The following is an 18,746-nucleotide window of genomic DNA, read 5'->3' on the forward strand; positions in this document are numbered from 1 at the left end:
TGCATGCACCCCTGAAGGAAAACTTGGCCTTTGAAATGATTTGGTGTGAAGCATTCTTGATTAACTGAAACCGTCTGCATTAGGAAACCTCCTGTTTTCAAAGTGAAGTCCACTTGGATCCTTATGACAGCCTGCAGCCTTATTTATATATCTAGATAATCCACTGAGCTCAGCATGCAATATTAAGGCAAGCTGTACATGATAGAAAATCATTTCCCCCTGATCCTGCCTAAAATGGTTTTGAATGCTAGACAGCCTAGTGCTTCCAAAGCATCTTAAGCACTATGGACTTTCAGCAGACAGTCATCTCAATTCAATTAAGTTGAATTTATTCTTTTTAAGCACACCTCTTAATGCACTGTACAGTCAATTACAAATGAAGTCCAAAAAAAGCAGAATGAACACAAACAACGTTGAAACAAACAGAAAGCATGTATATGCAGAAATATGCATAAGCACACACACACACACACACACACAGTGTATACTGTAAAACACTAGGGGTTCATTTTGAGCAGTCCCTGAACCCAAAATGACTACAGGAAGGTTGAAATATCAAAACGAAACACATTCTTTATTGAAATAATTATAATGAAAGGTTTCTTAATACTGGAGAACAAGAGGTATTAGTAAACAGAACAAAAGAAGCACCACGGCCGCTGTGGGCATCCCAGTACATTCCTTGTTGCTTACGTTTGTCCATCTGCCAACTAAAGTATAACATCTTGGATCTCCTCCTGCTTCCACCTTCCACCCTTCTCGTTCTACAAGCCCCTCCATCACCCCCTTCCAGTTGAGTACAGTACTTGCCTTTAAAATATTTCCTAGTTCTGTACTCACTTGTGGCTACCTGGATTGGGACTTTAAAACCAGGAACAATTTCTGGAATCAGACCTTTCTGAAAATATGTTTTTACCTTATCCATTATGGGTGATTGAGTGTAAATTCATGTGCAAAAATGGTAAATGTATCTATTTAAAATTAATTCTGCAACACAATAAAGATTTCAGAAAGTGAAGAAGTCTTAATGCTTTCTGAGTCTAATGTATTTCTGCCTTGACTGGTCATTTTTCTCTCAGAAACAATATGCTTTCAATATTTAATAAGATAAGATACAATAAACAGTTTCCTAGCAATTTAAACCAGGCTGCTGAGGCAGAAGTACTGAGTCATGAGCCCAGGATTTATCTTTTAATGCATAATTTGGTTTTGTGGTAGAGAAATGAACGAGAGTTTTTGGAATTGACCACTATCAGCTGACACATCTGAAAACTTGCCTCTTCCAGTTTGGCCAGAGCAGGAATCCTGTGCTTATGTTTATTCTGCCAGAGATATCAACGGAGTATCAGAAGCCTGCAAGTTTTAATATCCAAGCTATAACGTGAATTTCCAGGTCCACTAAATAAAAAATGCCAACATGAAAGCTGTGGGATTATGCATGCTAGAAAGCTTGAGGTGATGAGAGATTTAATAATACAGACTTTAAAAAGAAGAGGGATCTTCATAGGATTAGCATGGGACTTTTCCTGAGAAAATACCAAAAGATATCAGCGCAAAAAGTTAGGGAAAAGCTAAGTCCCTCAAGTGTACTTTCTTCTCATTTTATAATTAATCCTCCTTCAAGTTTAATGGGATTTTTACACAGCAGGCAGCAGTCTGAGGACATTTTTTGTATGCATTATATATGTAAGTAGTGTGTCTACTCAGTGAACCAAAAATTCATATGCACCCATCTTCTTTTTAAAAGTGACTTTGGGAGTTTTGTTAGAACTCTACATTTCAATCATTAAGCTTTTGTGATTGACAGAGTTGTTTCACTTAATAAACAATTTTATTACATACTGCTTACAGCGAATTTGTCAGTATTTAATTAACTCTCATACTGTGAAAGTGATCTTTAAAAATTTATATATTGAAAAAGTGTTTCCATATGTACACTGAAAGTCTTCATTTCACTCTGGTAATTTTGCTGTTTTTATTTGATAAGATCCTTTAAATAGCATAAATACTATTATTGTTTAGTTTTAAAAAATATTTCCTGGTAGATTTTTCTGACTATGTTTAGTACTGTATTTTTATAGTTTTTAACATTACTAATCCATCCACATTCCAATGTCAAGACCACCAAAAGGTGAACTCTTATCCCAGCAACATCGGACACAAGGCAGGAACTGTCTTTGGACAGGGCATCAATCCACCTCACAGCACACTAACCCATAATGAATGGATTTTGTTCCTGCCACACACTGTAGCACACGCCTTTTGGTTTGTGGTATACCTGCATCCATATATCAATATATTTTTGAAGCCTCTTTTTTCCATTACAGAGTTAAAAACAGTGCCATTATACCATCCTGGATGAGGTGCATTTCTTCTGTCATGCACACACTTACACACTTGTACACACACACACACACAATGAATCAGTTTAGTTTTGCCAGTCAACCTAACAGCTGTCTTCATATCTGCTGTGTATTTACATCTATCCTTGTTTTACGTGTCTTTCCCCATTACACCATTTTAGGGCATCCCACTAAATGCAAACCAGGAACAAACACCTTCATTATGGGGGCACACTACACACATCTACCTGTACTCCAGTTCTCACTCATATCAAAGCAATTTGTGTTACACAGTACCTATAAAATGTACTCACCCCCTTGGAAGTTTTCCCATTTTATTGTTTTACAACATTGAATCACAAGTGAATTAAATTAGGCTTTTTTGATCAACAGATAAAGACTCTTTATTGTCAAAGGATAAACAGATCTTGATAATGCTATGTAACTTAAATACAAATATAAAACACAAAGTAATTGATTGCATAAGCATTCAACCTGTTTAATATGACACACTGCCTGGGTTTTCAGTTGATTGTAGTGTAAATGCACTTTATCTGGAAGGTGTAACTTGTGGTGAGTCAGTTTTGTGGCCCGACCGGCATGATGAAGACAAAAGAACATTCCAAGCAACTCATTGAAAAGGTGGTTTAAAAGCACAAGTCAGAAGATGGAGACAAGGAAATACCAAAGTCATTGAATATTCCTCTGAGTTCAGTTAAATCAACCGTTAAGAGATAGAAAGAGTATGGCACAGCTGTAAATCTGGAAGTCCGATGTATATAGGCTGAACAGGACCAGAGAAAGTACAGTCCCTTGCGGCGCTCCTATGTTGCTGACCATAATGTCAGACCTGCAGTTCCCGAGACACACATACTGAGGTCTGTTTGTAAGATAGTCCACGATCCATGCCTCTAGGTATGAATCTACTCCCATCTCTGTCAGTTTGACCCTAAGGAGCAGAGGTTGGATTGTGTTGAAGGCGCTAGAGAAGTATAGAAACATAATTCTTACAGCACCACTGCCTCTGTCCAAGTGGGAGAGTGATCGGTGTAGCATATAGATGATGGCATCCTCTGCTCCCACCTTCTCTTGGTATGCAAACTGCAGAGGGTCGATGGCATGGTGTACCTGTGGCCTCAGGTGGTGAAGCAGCAGCTGCTCCATGGTCTTCATCACATGTGACGTCAGAGCGACAGGCCAGAAGTCGTTCAGCTCACTAGGACGTGATACCTTTGGGACTGGGGTGATACAAGGTGTTTTCCAAAGCCTCGGGACTCTCTGCTGTTCCAGGCTCAGGTTGAAGATGCGCAGTAGAGGACTCCCCAGCTCCAGCGCACAGACCTTCAGCAGTCGTGGCGATGCTTCATCTGGACCCGCTGCTTTGCTGGCATGAAATGGGTAAATTGTTAGAACTGATGTGCTCAGAACAGAGTCCAAAACAGAACTGGTTAGGTTAGTCAAATATGACTGCTTTAAAGGCCAGAGAAGGAAGTGAAGTCATCAAGGGCGGAAGCGGAAGGGTCCTCTTCCATAGGTTCGGACCTGGATGTGATGTCATCTAAAGATTCGGAACAGGAAGTCTAGTTGGTCATGGGTTTTTCACCAGAAGTGAAGTCATCCAAGGGTCTGGAACCGGAAGTGACGTCATTAGGGCCAGGCAGAATTTTCCATGAACGATCTGCAGGAAAGTGAGAAAAAGGTCAGTGCACTCTATCACCGCCTGGTCTGGCATGGAATTACTCTCATTTAGACCCTTTAGCTGCCTCCCATGCGCATGTGTGTGTGACAGAGGACAGAAAGTTCTTCAGTGAGATTAATTAGATTAGGGGAACTCCACCTAGACATAAGAATTTTTGCTGGTGCACTGATAGGGCAAGGCCTGAAAGATCTAATAATACAAAACTATGTGGCAATATAGGAACAGGAACTGATAGCATTGAAGAGAGTGAACAAGAGATTAGAGACTGGACAAAACCAATACATATGCATGAATGTACCTGGGTCATCACAGGGGTATAAATGACAGAGGGAATCGGAGCCAAAGCCCATCAAATGCAGATTACAAGAAGTAAATGAACAACCTTAAATTGAGTAAACTGATGATTGGGGTTTCTTGATGAGAATTTGCCATTTTAAAAACTGCATTCCAACAAGTAAGAGAGAATAATGTGAGGTCCTGGGGCCACTGAGAGATGAGGGGTAAAGGTTTAAAGGAAATCTTATGTAGCAGGGAGAAAAGGACTGAGACATGGTTTCTGAAAGGAGAAAAAGAACTAGAAAGACAGAAAAAAGATGGAAGGGTAAAGGAGATACAACGGGGACACCATGTGCCATATGCATTGAATGATGCTGTAGGCAGTAGAAAAAGGTTGCTGGTTACAATGATACTTTGGTGTGCTTGCATGTGTTTGAGTTTTTTGAGATTAACTGTTGTTCTGACCAGGGTTTTCCAGGCCAGACAAACCTAGGTTGAGGACCCAATGGCACTCTGACAAAAAGGCAGATGCAGGAAATGGCAGGATTAAAAGTAGCCCATTGTGAGTTTGAATATGCCCTCAGACTGACTGCTGCCCTGTTTCCAAGATAGCCTCAGTCTATCTACAACACTGAACTGAATTTAAATGGTCCCGTAATTATTGATTGATTGATCAACTTTAGTATGAAATTATGAATGCCTTTTCATTTGTGCAAATTTTTCTCCCTTTTTTTAAACTACCTTTTAATTTGTGTATGATTTTTGGTATTCTTTGATTTCCTTTTATTCACTATTACAGAATAAATAGGCTGAACTCAGACACTGGACTTCTTTTATGTTTGGTGGCCTTTTTGTCTGGAGCAATTATTTTCAACTTAACTGCCTGCAAGTGATAGCCTTGGGAACACAGCAGCTCTCTGCAGGCTTTTTTTTCTCCCTTGATAACCTAATTATATACTTTGTCTTTCATTGCAGGGAGCTGGAAGATGGGAGCTATGGACTGAGGAGCTTAAATCAGCTCTTCCTATCCCACGGGATGTGCAGTTTAATGAAATCATCGTACCTACCCTGGATACAGTCCGGTACACTGCACTGATGGAACTCTTAATAACACATCAGAAGCCGACTGTGTTTGTTGGGCCTACAGGAACTGGCAAGAGCGTTTATATTATTGTAAGTTTTTCTTCATTGCAATACTAACCGATGTCCTTGGTCTTGTAAAAAGTGGCCTGTCAGTCTAAACTTTAATGGTAGCCCTTACCAAATAACAGTTTTGCATTTAAAGGTTCTTTTCAGTTTTTCAGTTCATGTTGTAATCAGTGCTTATGCCTGGATACCCTTATTGGTGTTTTGTATTTTAATTAAAATAATCTAAAGCTGAAAAAGGGCATATTACAAACTACATTTGCCATTTCTGTAGTGTAAGGGAGTGGTGATAGGGACCTAATTTGAGTCCTGGTTGGTACTGTACCTCTACAAATGTCCTACAGCTTGTACAGGTTGATTTGAACCCTCTTTGGACCTGAGTGTAACATTTAAGAAGCAACATATTACATATTCTATACAAAGAGTCTTAGATGTCCATGGCCCTTTACCTTTTTTGCCACTCTTTGCCTTTTTCAAGCAGGCAGTGTGGCTTGATGACTACAATTGGACTGTTTAAGCATAAAAATGCTGCTTCAACTGACTGTGGTAACCTGTATCAGTCACACTTTATAGGTATGCAGAATTGTTTTGTACAATTTCTTTAAAGGTATTTAATTCTATTTACAATGTTGCTGTATTGAGTTCATTTACTCTTAAGGGCAGCATGGTCTAGTGATAAAAAATACTGAATATGCCTCACTGGACTTTGAGGTTGTTGGCTCAGTTATACACCTCACTGTGACTACTCTTCTTATCTTTAGCCAACTTAGAAGTTTTCTTTCTTTTTAGTCAGTCCAGTGTGTATTCTATCTATCTATCTATCTATCTATCTATCTATCTATCTATCTATCTATCTATCTATCTATCTATCTATCTATCTATCTATCTATCTATCTATCTATCTATCTATCTATCTATCTATCTATCTATCTATCTATCTATCTATCTATCTATCACAATGGCAATGCTTGCAGTTTTGGAAACAGTTCAAGCATTCTGTGTGTTAAGATATTTCCAATGGTGTTCATTATAAAAGGCAATACTCAAAATATAGATCTTCACACCCAGCATACATTGTGATGCTATGACACAGTGGCTAACTCTGCTGCCTTATAGATCCACTGTCCTGGATCTTAACCCCACACCTCATGGTTATCAGTATGGTGTTTGCATATTCCCAGTGTGTTGATGTAGGAGGTTTCTCCAAGTAGTCCTCCCGCATCCCAAAGATATGCAAGTTAATTCATTTTAATAATTCAATTGTGGATTGTATATACCGATCAGCCTCAACAGTAAAACCACCTTCCTAATATTGTGAAGGTCCCCCTCATTCCACCAAAACAGCTCTGACCTGTCAAGCCACAAAACCTTTGTTGGTGTTCTGTGGTGCCTAGCAGCAGATCATTTAAGAGACAAATGAGTCACACTCCACTGATGTGAAAAGGAGTCTCAGATATGGCAAAATGGGTGTGAGAACTCTAAAAAGAATCACAAAGTAGCCCGGGGCCTTTACCATCCTGCCCAGAAGAGGCCCACCCCAAGTCAGCCAGCCCTCCAACTTCTACCTGCAGGCTTTGGCCTAAGTAGGTCCCAAAATGAGAAACTGTCTTTGAAAGTTCAGAAAAAAAAAAACACTACAAACATACCATACAAAGAAGAGGGTGACCATAAACCTCTGGCTTAAAACCTATCCCATTCTCACAACATTTTACAGTGGCCCATTAAAAGTGTTCTAACCAACTGTCTTACAGTCTGGTATGAAAACTGCAAGATAGCGGACTACAAGAGGCTACAGAAAATAATTAGGTCTGCAGAGAATATTATTGGAATGTCTGTCTCTTCTCTGGATGAAAACACTCTGTCTGTAAGGCCTGCTGCATTGTGCTTTAGCCCTCTCTCCCCTCCCATGAAATCTTCATTCTTTTCCATTTAGAAAAAGATACTATAGCATCAGAGCCAGATCTGTCAGATTATGTGGTATCTTATTTGCTCAGAGTTTCAGACTCCTCATCACATCATATTCCACCCTTCTCTAACATTTTAGACCACAATCTCTCTCTTTGTGCAAGTCACTTTCTCTATTAGGTCATAAGATCAGTCACTGCCTTGATCTGTGGAATATGCATTAAATGGGTTTCTGTGTAATTATGACAGTTAATTGCGTTGGCATGTTGCCTATTTAAATAGTAAGTGTGTTGCATGGTTTTGTCTGTTTCTTCACACAGTCTTGTCTTTTCTTTGGACTATATACAGTGGTGTGAAAAACTATTTGCCCCCTTCCTGATTTCTTATTCTTTTGCATGTTTGTCACACAAAATGTTTCTGATCATCAAACACATTTAACCATTAGTCAAATATAACACAAGTAAACACAAAATGCAGTTTTTAAATGATGGTGTTTATTATTTAGGGAGAAAAAAAATCCAAACCTACATGGCCCTGTGTGAAAAAGTAATTGCCCCCTTGTTAAAAAATAACCTAACTGTGGTGTATCACACCTGAGTTCAATTTCCGTAGCCACCCCCAGGCCTGATTACTGCCACACCTGTTTCAATCAAGAAATCACTTAAATAGGAGCTGCCTGACACAGAGAAGTAGACCAAAAGCACCTCAAAAGCTAGACATCATGCCAAGATCCAAAGAAATTCAGGAACAAATGAGAACAGAAGTAATTGAGATCTATCAGTCTGGTAAAGGTTATAAAGCCATTTCTAAAGCTTTGGGACTCCAGCGAACCACAGTGAGAGCCATTATTCACAAATGGCAAAAACATGGAACAGTGGTGAACCTACCCAGGAGTGGCTGGCCGACCAAAATTACCCCAAGAGCGCAGAGACGACTCATCAGAGAGGTCACAAAAGACACCAGGACAACGTCTAAAGACCTGCAGGCCTCACTTGCCTCAATTAAGGTCAGTGTTCACGACTCCACCATAAGAAAGAGACTGGGCAAAAACGGCCTGCATGGCAGATTTCCAAGACGCAAACCACTGTTAAGCAAAAAGAACATTAGGGCTCGTCTCAATTTTGCTAAGAAACATCTCAATGATTGCCAAGACTTTTGGGAAAATACCTTGTGGACTGATGAGTCAAAAGTTGAACTTTTTGGAAGGCAAATGTCCCGTTACATCTGGCGTAAAAGGAACACAGCATTTCAGAAAAAGAACATCATACCAACAGTAAAATGTGGTGGTGGTAGTGTGATGGTCTGGGGTTGTTTTGCTGCTTCAGGACCTGGAAGGCTTGCTGTGATAGATGGAACCATGAATTCTACTGTCTACCAAAAAATCCTGAAGGAGAATGTCCGGCCATCTGTTCGTCAACTCAAGCTGAAGCCATCTTGGGTGCTGCAACAGGACAATGACCCAAAACACACCAGCAAATCCACCTCTGAATGGCTGAAGAAAAACAAAATGAAGACTTTGGAGTGGCCTAGTCAAAGTCCTGACCTGAATCCAATTGAGATGCTATGGCATGGCCTTAAAAAGGCGGTTCATGCTAGAAAACCCTCAAATAAAGCTGAATTACAACAATTTTGCAAAGATGAGTGGGCCAAAATTCCTCCAGAGCGCTGTAAAAGACTCATTGCAAGTTATCGCAAACGCTTGATTGCAGTTATTGCTGCTAAGGGTGGCCCAACCAGTTATTAGGTTCAGGGGGCAATTACTTTTTCACACAGGGCCATGTAGGTTTGGATTTTTTTTTCCCCCCTAAATAATAAAAACCACCATTTACAAACTGCATTTTGTGTTTACTTGTGTTATATTTGACTAATGGTTAAATGTGTTTGATGATCAGAAACATTTTGTGTGACAAACATGCAAAAGAATAAGAAATCAGGAAGGGGGCAAATAGTTTTTCACACCACTGTATACACTGTGAGCCCTAAGCTTAGTTATCTGGTGTCTCTGTATACTTATATAAAGTGGAGAGGACATAAAGTTTACATTGATTTTGACTTTGTAAAGACAAAGTTTAATCTTTTTAAAAATGAAGATTTGCAAAAGATCCAAAAAAGGATTTGTCTAAAAAGGCAATCCAAAGCGTTGTGAATGTGAAGTCCTGATTCACGATCCAAAACAGAAACTCAATAAAAAGAGCAAAAAACTCAATAACTACAGATAACAGAACAAAAGTTCTACTTACAATAAACTCCAAACAACTCTCAATGACAATTTGAGGGAAGCACTCTTCCCCACCAGAATATAAAGGTGCTGGATGGTCCCTCAGGTGTGATTCATGTTGGTCCCATTTCTTGTGGTTCCACCCATAGTACATATAAAAAGACTGAACATTTAAATAATACAGTACAATAGTTAATAATAATAATAAATTAACAAAAAAATTCACAGTAACATAAAAAAAAAATACAAAAATAACAAAAACATTCAAATAAACAATATAACAGTCTAAACTGTTACCATAACTCCTGCCTTGTTGCTGATGATGCCCCATGTTATGCTTACATTTACTTGTAACTTGCAGGCTGTGCTCACACCCTAATCTTGTACTCTCATGACAGATGACCATTCTCCCAATGTCCCTCCGCTCTCTCATAAAGAAAGAATATGACTGCTAGGATAGAGAGTATGCAGGTTTTTACTGAATATAGTAGACAATTCCAGTAATTGACAGCTGAGGAAAACCCATAGCAATCAGCTGAACAGTTCCAACTCTAACGGCCCTTGAAGCTTTTGTGAATATTCATACTGGTGCCCATAAGTCAGCTTAGAGATATTTCACTTTATCCTATTGAATTGTGTGCAGATGAACAGAAACCTTCTCCATTCATGCTCATGGCATTTGGAAAGGTGGGGCTCCAAAAGGAAGTCTATTAAAAGGACACAAAACCTGGCTACTTTCAGAAGGCAGAAGGTACATCACATGTCTAGAGTCTTCACCCTCTATCGGAGATAATAAGGCCGTAGTGTTCCGGTGGGACACCAGAGTGTCTTGTGATCCTGTGATCTCTTTAAGACTGCAGAACAACCACAAAATTTCACAAAGGCCTGAACTTATAGGAGCAGAAGATAACTCAGAGGAGTAGTGGCCTTTGGGCATCCAGATTGCACTTTTTAGAACTGCTCTTGACCTGGAAGTAGAGTTTAAATTTGATTCCCTATCAATACATCAGTGAGCCTAGAGGTGGAAGATCAAATGGGTGAAGGTTCATTGGTGGGAGGAAGAGAAAAAAGTTGGAGAAAGACAGGGATAGGAGGTCAGAGTGAGTGCTTCTGTGATATTTAGAGGGGCAAAAGACTAAGAAAGTTACCACACTGTACAGTCTGGGGAACATGTGGTTAACCTCTAAACCGCCAGAACCGGCTATAGTCAGTTCCCAATGCAATTTGCCAGCACGCCGAGGCCAAGTATATTTAGCAAACGCCGCAACCAGCGAAAGTTGGTTTTCAGTGCAGTTTGGAAGCACGTAGGAGCCGAGTATATTCAGCGATGTATATTTATTGAATGCTGCAACCGGCTATAGTTGTGTCTCAGTGCAATTTGCCAGCATGCAGAAGCCGAGTGTATTTGGCAAGGTACATTCATTGAACGCCACAACCAGCTATAGTCGCTTCCTAGAGCAATTTGCCAGCACGCCGGAGCTGATCAGTTAGTGCTGTACATTTGTTGAGCAGCCAGCTCATGACCACTGCAGCAGAACTGCAGCATCACTGTCCCTGGGATTCAGCTGCTGCACTAGACTAGCCTACAAGCATCGACGCTTACCTCTGTGTGCTTGTGTGCAGCCAGTTCAACTGCAGTTGGCTCGGTGATTTACTGAATTTCATCAATGGCGTCATTTGCACTTTGTACACTAAGTAATAGATTGTTGTTATAGTTTTTATAATAGTTTTTACAGTTCATTGGCAGTGTGTAAAATGATCAGTGTTGCAGTAATTGTGATGCTCTTTTCATGAAACAAAATATGTGTTCCATTAAAATTTCACATTTTCTTTGTGAATTGTGATGTTTACTTAAAAAGTGCAGCAAAAAAAGTATTTGGCGTCTATGGGTGCATTAACCCTCAAGTATGTGGCAGTTTAAGGGTTAAGAAGAGTCAGTAGGGCTACAATCTTTAGTTGATTTTATTGTCACTTCTTTGTTAGTTTAATGTTCTCCACTTCTTATTTCTGACTAAGGCTGCTTTTTAATAAAAAATCACCAGCTATTCTCCCAAATAATCTTTTATGCTTTTATACCGCATTGGTGAGCCCATTGACGGTGTTTTTCCAGTTTCCGTGCTTGTCACTCTCCCTGATTTCCTTCACCTCATGGTGGTTTATTTTTAAATGTGTTTCTTTATAATGTCCGTCACTCTTTTTGCAATATATGTTTTGCATCTGAAGCACAACACTGTCATCACTTGAGTTGTTAAGTCTTTTAGTTTGATGGTAATTGTGACAGGTACTATATTGACTATTTAAATATAAGAGGTTTATATGAATGTGGAATGATCTTTGGCTTCCTAGTGACAATATGAGGTCATCTTTAAAAGTTTTGTATCTGATAGAGCTGTTTTTATTTGAAATGAGTGACAGCACATTCTGATGTTATCTGGCTAAAGTTCCCCATGGCTAGAAATGGGGTGGCTAGTATTGAAAATAGATTTTGATAGCAATTTTAAGTGCATTACAAGAGTTATACCATAAACACTGGAAATTCTCATTTTCCTGTATCATAGCAGTGTTGTGGCAACTCTACTGGATGCACTGTACAAGTTTATCGTGACAGTATTGATCAATATATGTTTCACAAACATGTATATGTATAAATTATATCATTTTTTTCCATCGTATTTTAGATTCTTTGTGACATCTAGTAAATTTACAGCAATACCCACTTATCCATTATCCATGCCTCTATAGTCTTCTGTGTCTTGAAAAAAAATGAGACCTGAGCTAACAAAGGCAATGATTTAATGACCAGGAGATGAAAAACCTAATAAAGAAAAGACAAAATTGAAGTCAAATTGCAGACTAGAGGTGAGAATACTTGAACTACAAAAACAAGATCAATAGTCAACATTCAAAATTTTAAATCAATGTGGAGGTCCAAAGTCAAGAACTTTTGTAATAAACCTTTTTCCTAAGTAAACTGTGAGGTTCAGAGTTTATCTTGAGAGAGATTTAACTTGGAAATCAGTTATACCGCAACACCATCTTAAGTACTGGAGGACCAATGAATTAGCTGTGATGGTCCAGGTTGGTTGTAGCTGCCCTAAACCTTGAACCCGGGACCGTTGATAGTCATGAACTGAGATGAGCCAGTAACATGAAGACACATAGAAGAGTATGTGCAAAATGCCAGAGTGCTTTTATTAAAAACAAACAGTTTGCCAAAACAGTGCAGTGCAGTCTTCTAATAAATAAATAATCCATGATAATGTGCTCCATGAGGAAGTTAAAAAGTTAAAGATTCAATAAATAAAAGTAATAAAAACCCAAGGACAAAATTCATTAGAACTGGCCTTTCTCCAATTTCAGTGCCTCTCTTTTCTCTCTCACTACCACCTAACCTTGCTCCTAGGTGCTTATTCGTTTTCTAGGCATACACAGAGGGGCGGACACTCCAGCTAAAGAGGTTACTATCCAACACCCCATTGTAGCAATCTTTCATTAGTGCCCACCGAGATATGCTGAGCATTTTTCTGTCTTCCTGTCGTGTCTGTTGTCAACTATGGGATCTCTAGGAGCTCATGATCGCTCCGGCTCTCTAATATTCAGGAGGAGTGACCTGTACACCTGTGGAGTGCCTCTCACTCTACTTCTTCATGGGGTTTCACCACCTTCCTTCTGCTCCGGCATTGCCACCTAAGCCAATTTTTGGCCTCTCATTTTCTTTATCAGCTGTCCTTGATTAACTTAACTGTTTATTTTTTCGGTCCTCCTCTTGTCCTGCTCAGGCTCTGTTTTGTACCTGTGTAGGCACAGTGTCCTAATTACTGTACAACCCACAGAGAGTCAATGAGGAAATTGGAACCACCCGCTTCCTCATGTGCAAGCGAGATCAGACTCAGTCTCCCAATTAAACATCTTGGGGCCACACAAACACACACACACACACACACTTGTGGAGCCTGAGCCATTTTTATTTAAAACCACACATCACTATGGACCACTTACACGTCTCATCACAGTAGCACACATCGACGTAAAATCATATGATCAGCAATGGACCTACCAACCATAAACAACATGGTTGCAGTCATCAAAATGATTCTAAATTGGCAATAATGAATGGAAAAACAAAGCAAATGTTCTCACAATGATGTCAAAAATGTAACATAAATTTCAAAGTAAAGAATAACAATAAACAAAAATAACTTTGAGTTCATTTTTATGTACAAAGAACAAGCATCACAATGCTTGGTCATATGGACCTTAGACTAACTTGGCAGCATTGAGCAAAAAACAGGAAGCAAAAAGGGATAGAGAAACAGTCCATCACAAACCACACTCAAACACACTCACATGCAAATCCACAATCACTGAAACTGCATCAGTTTTAAATCCCACCCTCACCTAACACATATATCTTTGGGATGTTTGAGTAAAACCAGAATACTCAGAGAAAATCCCATAATGAGCCCTGGATGACATGCACACACTATGGAGGCTGGAGTATGACCCAAGGTCTCAAAACACATTTATAATTTCAAGGAATTTCAAGATCCTGAATATTAGACTCAGGTCAGGTTGGGGATCAGGCACTGGTACAGTGTGTTGCTGCACCCACCACAGAACAAAACAGCTTGGGATCCTGGTTGCCAACCCCTCATGCAGACATATGCAGCCCCTGGAAATGACAATCTTATCTGCCGCAGCCAGGTGTTACGTGGGCATCCCTTTAGCCTGGTCCAACTACTCAGGTCCTCAACAAAGAGGATCTTGCGAGCCAGATCTCCCTTGGGGGATTGTGCCACATGACCGTAGTGCCGTAACTGACACTCTCTCACAATGCAGGTAGTGTGCCTCATTCGAGACTCCATGAGCAACCGATCATTGGGCACAACGTCAAACCAGCGGTACCCAAGGATTCTCTGAAGAGACACAGTACCAAAGGAGTCCAGTCTTCGTCTCAGGTCGCTGGATAGCATCCATGTCTTGCAACCATATACATATAGCAAAACGGGAAGCACCAGAACTCTAAAGACTTTGTCCTTTTGCAAAGATATCAAGAGTGCCACACACCTCTTTCCAGCGACCTCATAAACCCAACAACCCACCCCCCATGCTCTCCCATTAGAGACATGAATGTCGCTGCCAAGGTAAGCAAACCTCTTGACAAGATCGATATTATTTCCATAGACAGACATACTGCTGATGCCTGTGCCCAAGAGGTCATTAAAGGCCTGGATCTTGGTTTTTATCCAGGACACTCACAAGTCCAAACACTCAGACTCCTTGCTCCCCCAATCAGAGCCTCCATTGACTCCAGGAAGATCACAGAATTGTTGGCAAAGTCGAGAACAGTGAATCTTTCTTCACCAGCAGATGCCCCACAGCCAGTGGACCCTACAATCCTGTTGAACAGTCAGTCCATGCAAGCATTGAACAGAGTAATAAAATACCCCTGATGAACCCCAGAATCAAGTGGGAAAAACACAGAAGTTCTGCCTGCACTCTGCACAGCACTCACAGTACCAGTGTACAGGCTGGCCATGATATCCAGCAACTTCAGTGGGATCCCATGAAGTTTCTGGATGTCCCACAGAGCAGTTCAATCAACTGAGTTGAACGCTTTATGAAAATCGACAAAGGCTGCAAACAAACTCTGTCGATATTCGTGTTTGCGCTCCATGAAAACCATCATTGCCAGGATGCAGTCGATGGTAGACTTCTTAGATGTAAAATCAGACTGCTCGAGTCGCTGTTAGGTGAGCAAGTGATCATGGATCCTATTGAGGATGACCCTAGCAAGGACCTTACACAGCACAGAGAGCAGGGTTATTCCACTGTAGTTGCGCATAATCCAGGCTCTCACCCATCCTTTTCCAGATAGGAACGACTTGTCCCATTTTCCAGTCAGTTGGGATGATCCCTATCTTCCAAATGGAAGCAAAGATTGCTTGCAATGCAAGGAGGACAGCCTTACCACCACCCTGGAGACGTTGACCCTGGATACCATAGATCCCTGCAGCCTTTTCTACATTCAGCTGGTTCACCTCCTGTGCAATCTCAGTGAGACTGGGTGTTTCACAGCTATTTGGAGCATCAGCCTCAAGAACCGTGGACCCAGAGATGTCCAACATCCTAGCCAGAGGTCCAGCTTTGAACAACTGCTCCAAATAGCCAACCCTTTGGGTCACAATTGCAGTGTCATCTAGGGACTGTTCCATCACCTGTCCTGACTATGACTCACTAAGGAACAGATTTAGATGTGTGTAATGCTTCGATTCCTCTGTAAGAAGGACGTGGGTCAGTACACCATAGATGGTGTGTCACTTGCTCACAGATTCCTCTAACAAACACCTTCTTATCTGTCCTCAGAGCCCTCACAGCCATTCTTCTCAATTCCCGGTACAGACCAAAGTTGCCATCAAGCCATGAGCTGTGTTTCCTCTCGATGATATCCAGGGTGCCCTGCAAGATGAAACACCTCTTTCTGGGCACACAGGTAACACCAACACAACCCTCAGCAACATTCAGGGTCTTGGCATGGAGGGCCTCTCACATTACATCAGCAGTCGCACCCAAGTCTGTAAGTTCCTCAAACAAACTGCATGCAGACTCATTAGAAGCAAGAGTTAGGCCAGGTCCGGCCTTATTCTCCAAGTAGCTGGTTTCCTACTGGACCTAAGCTGAAACTTCAGAGTAGCAACAAGAAGTCTGTAGTCAGAATTCACAAACTGGGCACTTCTGTAGACCCTGCAGCTTTATAAGAGCCTCCAGCTCCTGTCCGCAAGTGTGTGATCTGACTGATTGAAACATAATTACACACATTATGTCTTGTAGAACTTGTGTAAGAAAAACAGACAGAACAAAGATGAAGAGTTGGAACATTTCCTCAGTGAATCCCCTTCATACAGTGAAAACTATAAAGAAAATAAGAAAATGTAACTTAAGCCAAAAGTGGTCACAGTCACCACATTTTGCCAGTAATTCTTGAGATAGCACTCTGAAGGTCCATCTCCCTCAGTTGTGAGTCCAAAAATGAAGGGCCACTTTCTGTCTTTGGCTGTTATTGTAGCAGACATCCCAAAATGGGCAGAGCTCCATGGGATGTGGAAGAAGTGGTGTCAGTCAGCTTCCTGACAATCTCTGAGAACAAAGAAAAGAGAAGGGCAGAAGAAAAAGGAACAATGCTCCCTCTTGGTGTGGAGTGGTACTGCTTACTTTCTTTATGCGCTGAAGATGTCCCAAAGCAGTTGTACCTGACACTTGATATATCTGAAGGCAGCTGAGGAAAGCTACCTTTCAGAAATTCTGATCCAGGTATCATTTTCCTGTGCAGTAGTGTTCAGCTCTAGCTGTACATAAATGCAGTGAATATCTCTCTTATATTAATTATGCTCTAAATGTTGTATGATTGTGATGAAAGGAAAGAATATCTTGGTTTCCTTTATCCTTTGTGTCATTTTATCATCCTTATATTCACTTGTTTCTCTGTATCAGTAAAGTTTTGCTTTTTTGATGAAGCTTGATTGCAGAATTGTCGTCACTGCTGCTTTGTTCCAGGACAAGATACCCTGTTTATTATACAATGCAGAAGCTCTGATTATAAAAATATTTCTTACTAAGGAAAAAGAAGAAGGTATAATTTAAAACATATTTTCATGCATCTAAGATCAGGATCAAACTCAACTGTCATTTGAGTGTTTTTCACTCTAAAAGATGTGTCGCATTTTTTTGATAAAGGAATGTAGCGCTTGATGACACTGTAAAGTCCTTTCTATGCTAACAAAAATGATTTCTCTAATTAGACAAAAGGGGAATCTCCATTCATTTTATGCTTGTGAAGCATAAAAAAAATACAAAACAGTATATTCATTATGGTAGACAAAATTTCAATGATGGAAGCAGTGCTAAAACCTATTTGCACTCATTAGACAAATAAATAGCAGTTCTCATTAAAAATACACTTAGTTCCAACTGCATTGACTTTCCTACAGAAATATTACTCCCCAAAACAGCATATTTATTGATCTTTTAATTTTATTTCACGGAGCACATTATTTGTCTTTACCAGCTGGGCCAAGATTACCCAATTACTAATGTTAAGTTCTCTGTATACATACACACACAATATACAGTAGTGCCATGCATTTTTGGTAATAAATATGAGACAGGGAGGACATGATGAGCCCAAAATATGCAATGTATTAATGGGTGGAGTGTTTATAGGCCATAAATGAAATGAATAAAAAAAAACTAAGTAAACAAATAAAAAAAGCTATTGTCATCTTCTAGATATTATTAACAGATCCTCTGACTCTCTCTCTCTCAATTCCTTCCCCACCCAGTTTTGGTTGCACCATTGACCTGGCAGCTGTAGACGCTTTTAGTCTAAGCAGTATCTGTAACTTATGCTTATTCAGCAGCTATGGTTTTACCATAATCTTTGAACACTTGTGTGTAACCATGCAAGCTGTATATACAGTAGTGTTCATTCTAGATACATATATTGTAAAGAAACCAGGGGACAACAAAGAAGGGGAGTCCACTTGTAATGTCTTAATGAAATGAATAAAGAAAAAAATTATTCTTGCGGCAATTTGCATAAGGTGACACTTCCAGGTGACAATGTTTAGTTATATTTTATTTTGGATGTCTGTCCTACACTAAAGTAGGTCTATGAGAAAATGCCAGCTTCAATGTGTGCCATCAATTAAGTACCCTGGTGATAAGAAGTGGAAAGACTTCTGGCATTCATCTAGGAAGTGACGTCATTTGTCCTGCACTGGATTCTCTTCCACTGTAAAGATACCAGAAACTGATTAATCACTCCAGTGAACACATATTGACACTCCAGAGTTCAATGGTGGCTTGCTTTACACCACTTTAGCCAATGGTCAGCACTGTGCATAGTGATGATATGCTTGGGTGCAGCAGCTCGGCCATGTAAACCCATTTCATTAAGCTCCTGATGCACAATTCTTGTGCTTCCAGAGGCAGTTTATAACTCTGTTGTCAAGTAAATGTGTCACTTGACTGGAGCCATTTAAAGTCTTGGCAAGATACATCCCAGTAATGGCATTAGAATTTGTCATGCCAATGTAATTGCTACACCAGTATTAGGTGTGCCCCAAATAGGTTCTATTGCTAGTTTAGGATTAGAGAAAGC

At 40.1% G+C, this 18,746-nt stretch overlaps 1 protein-coding gene across 3 annotated transcripts in view; it reads left to right on the top strand.

The window, feature by feature from the left end:
- The window catches only part of dnah7 (dynein, axonemal, heavy chain 7), a 496,694-nt gene that overhangs the window by 208,352 nt on the left and 269,596 nt on the right, over positions 1 to 18,746 (top strand). For all 3 annotated transcript variants that reach the window (XM_051930473.1, XM_051930475.1, XM_051930474.1), the window contains exon 35: positions 5,293 to 5,490. In XM_051930473.1, coding sequence (XP_051786433.1) covers positions 5,293 to 5,490 — 198 coding nt within the window. The remainder of the gene's footprint in view (positions 1 to 5,292; positions 5,491 to 18,746) is intronic.

Source organism: Erpetoichthys calabaricus, chromosome 8, assembly GCF_900747795.2.
Source record: "Erpetoichthys calabaricus chromosome 8, fErpCal1.3, whole genome shotgun sequence".
NCBI classification, from domain to species: Eukaryota; Metazoa; Chordata; class Cladistia; order Polypteriformes; family Polypteridae; genus Erpetoichthys; species Erpetoichthys calabaricus.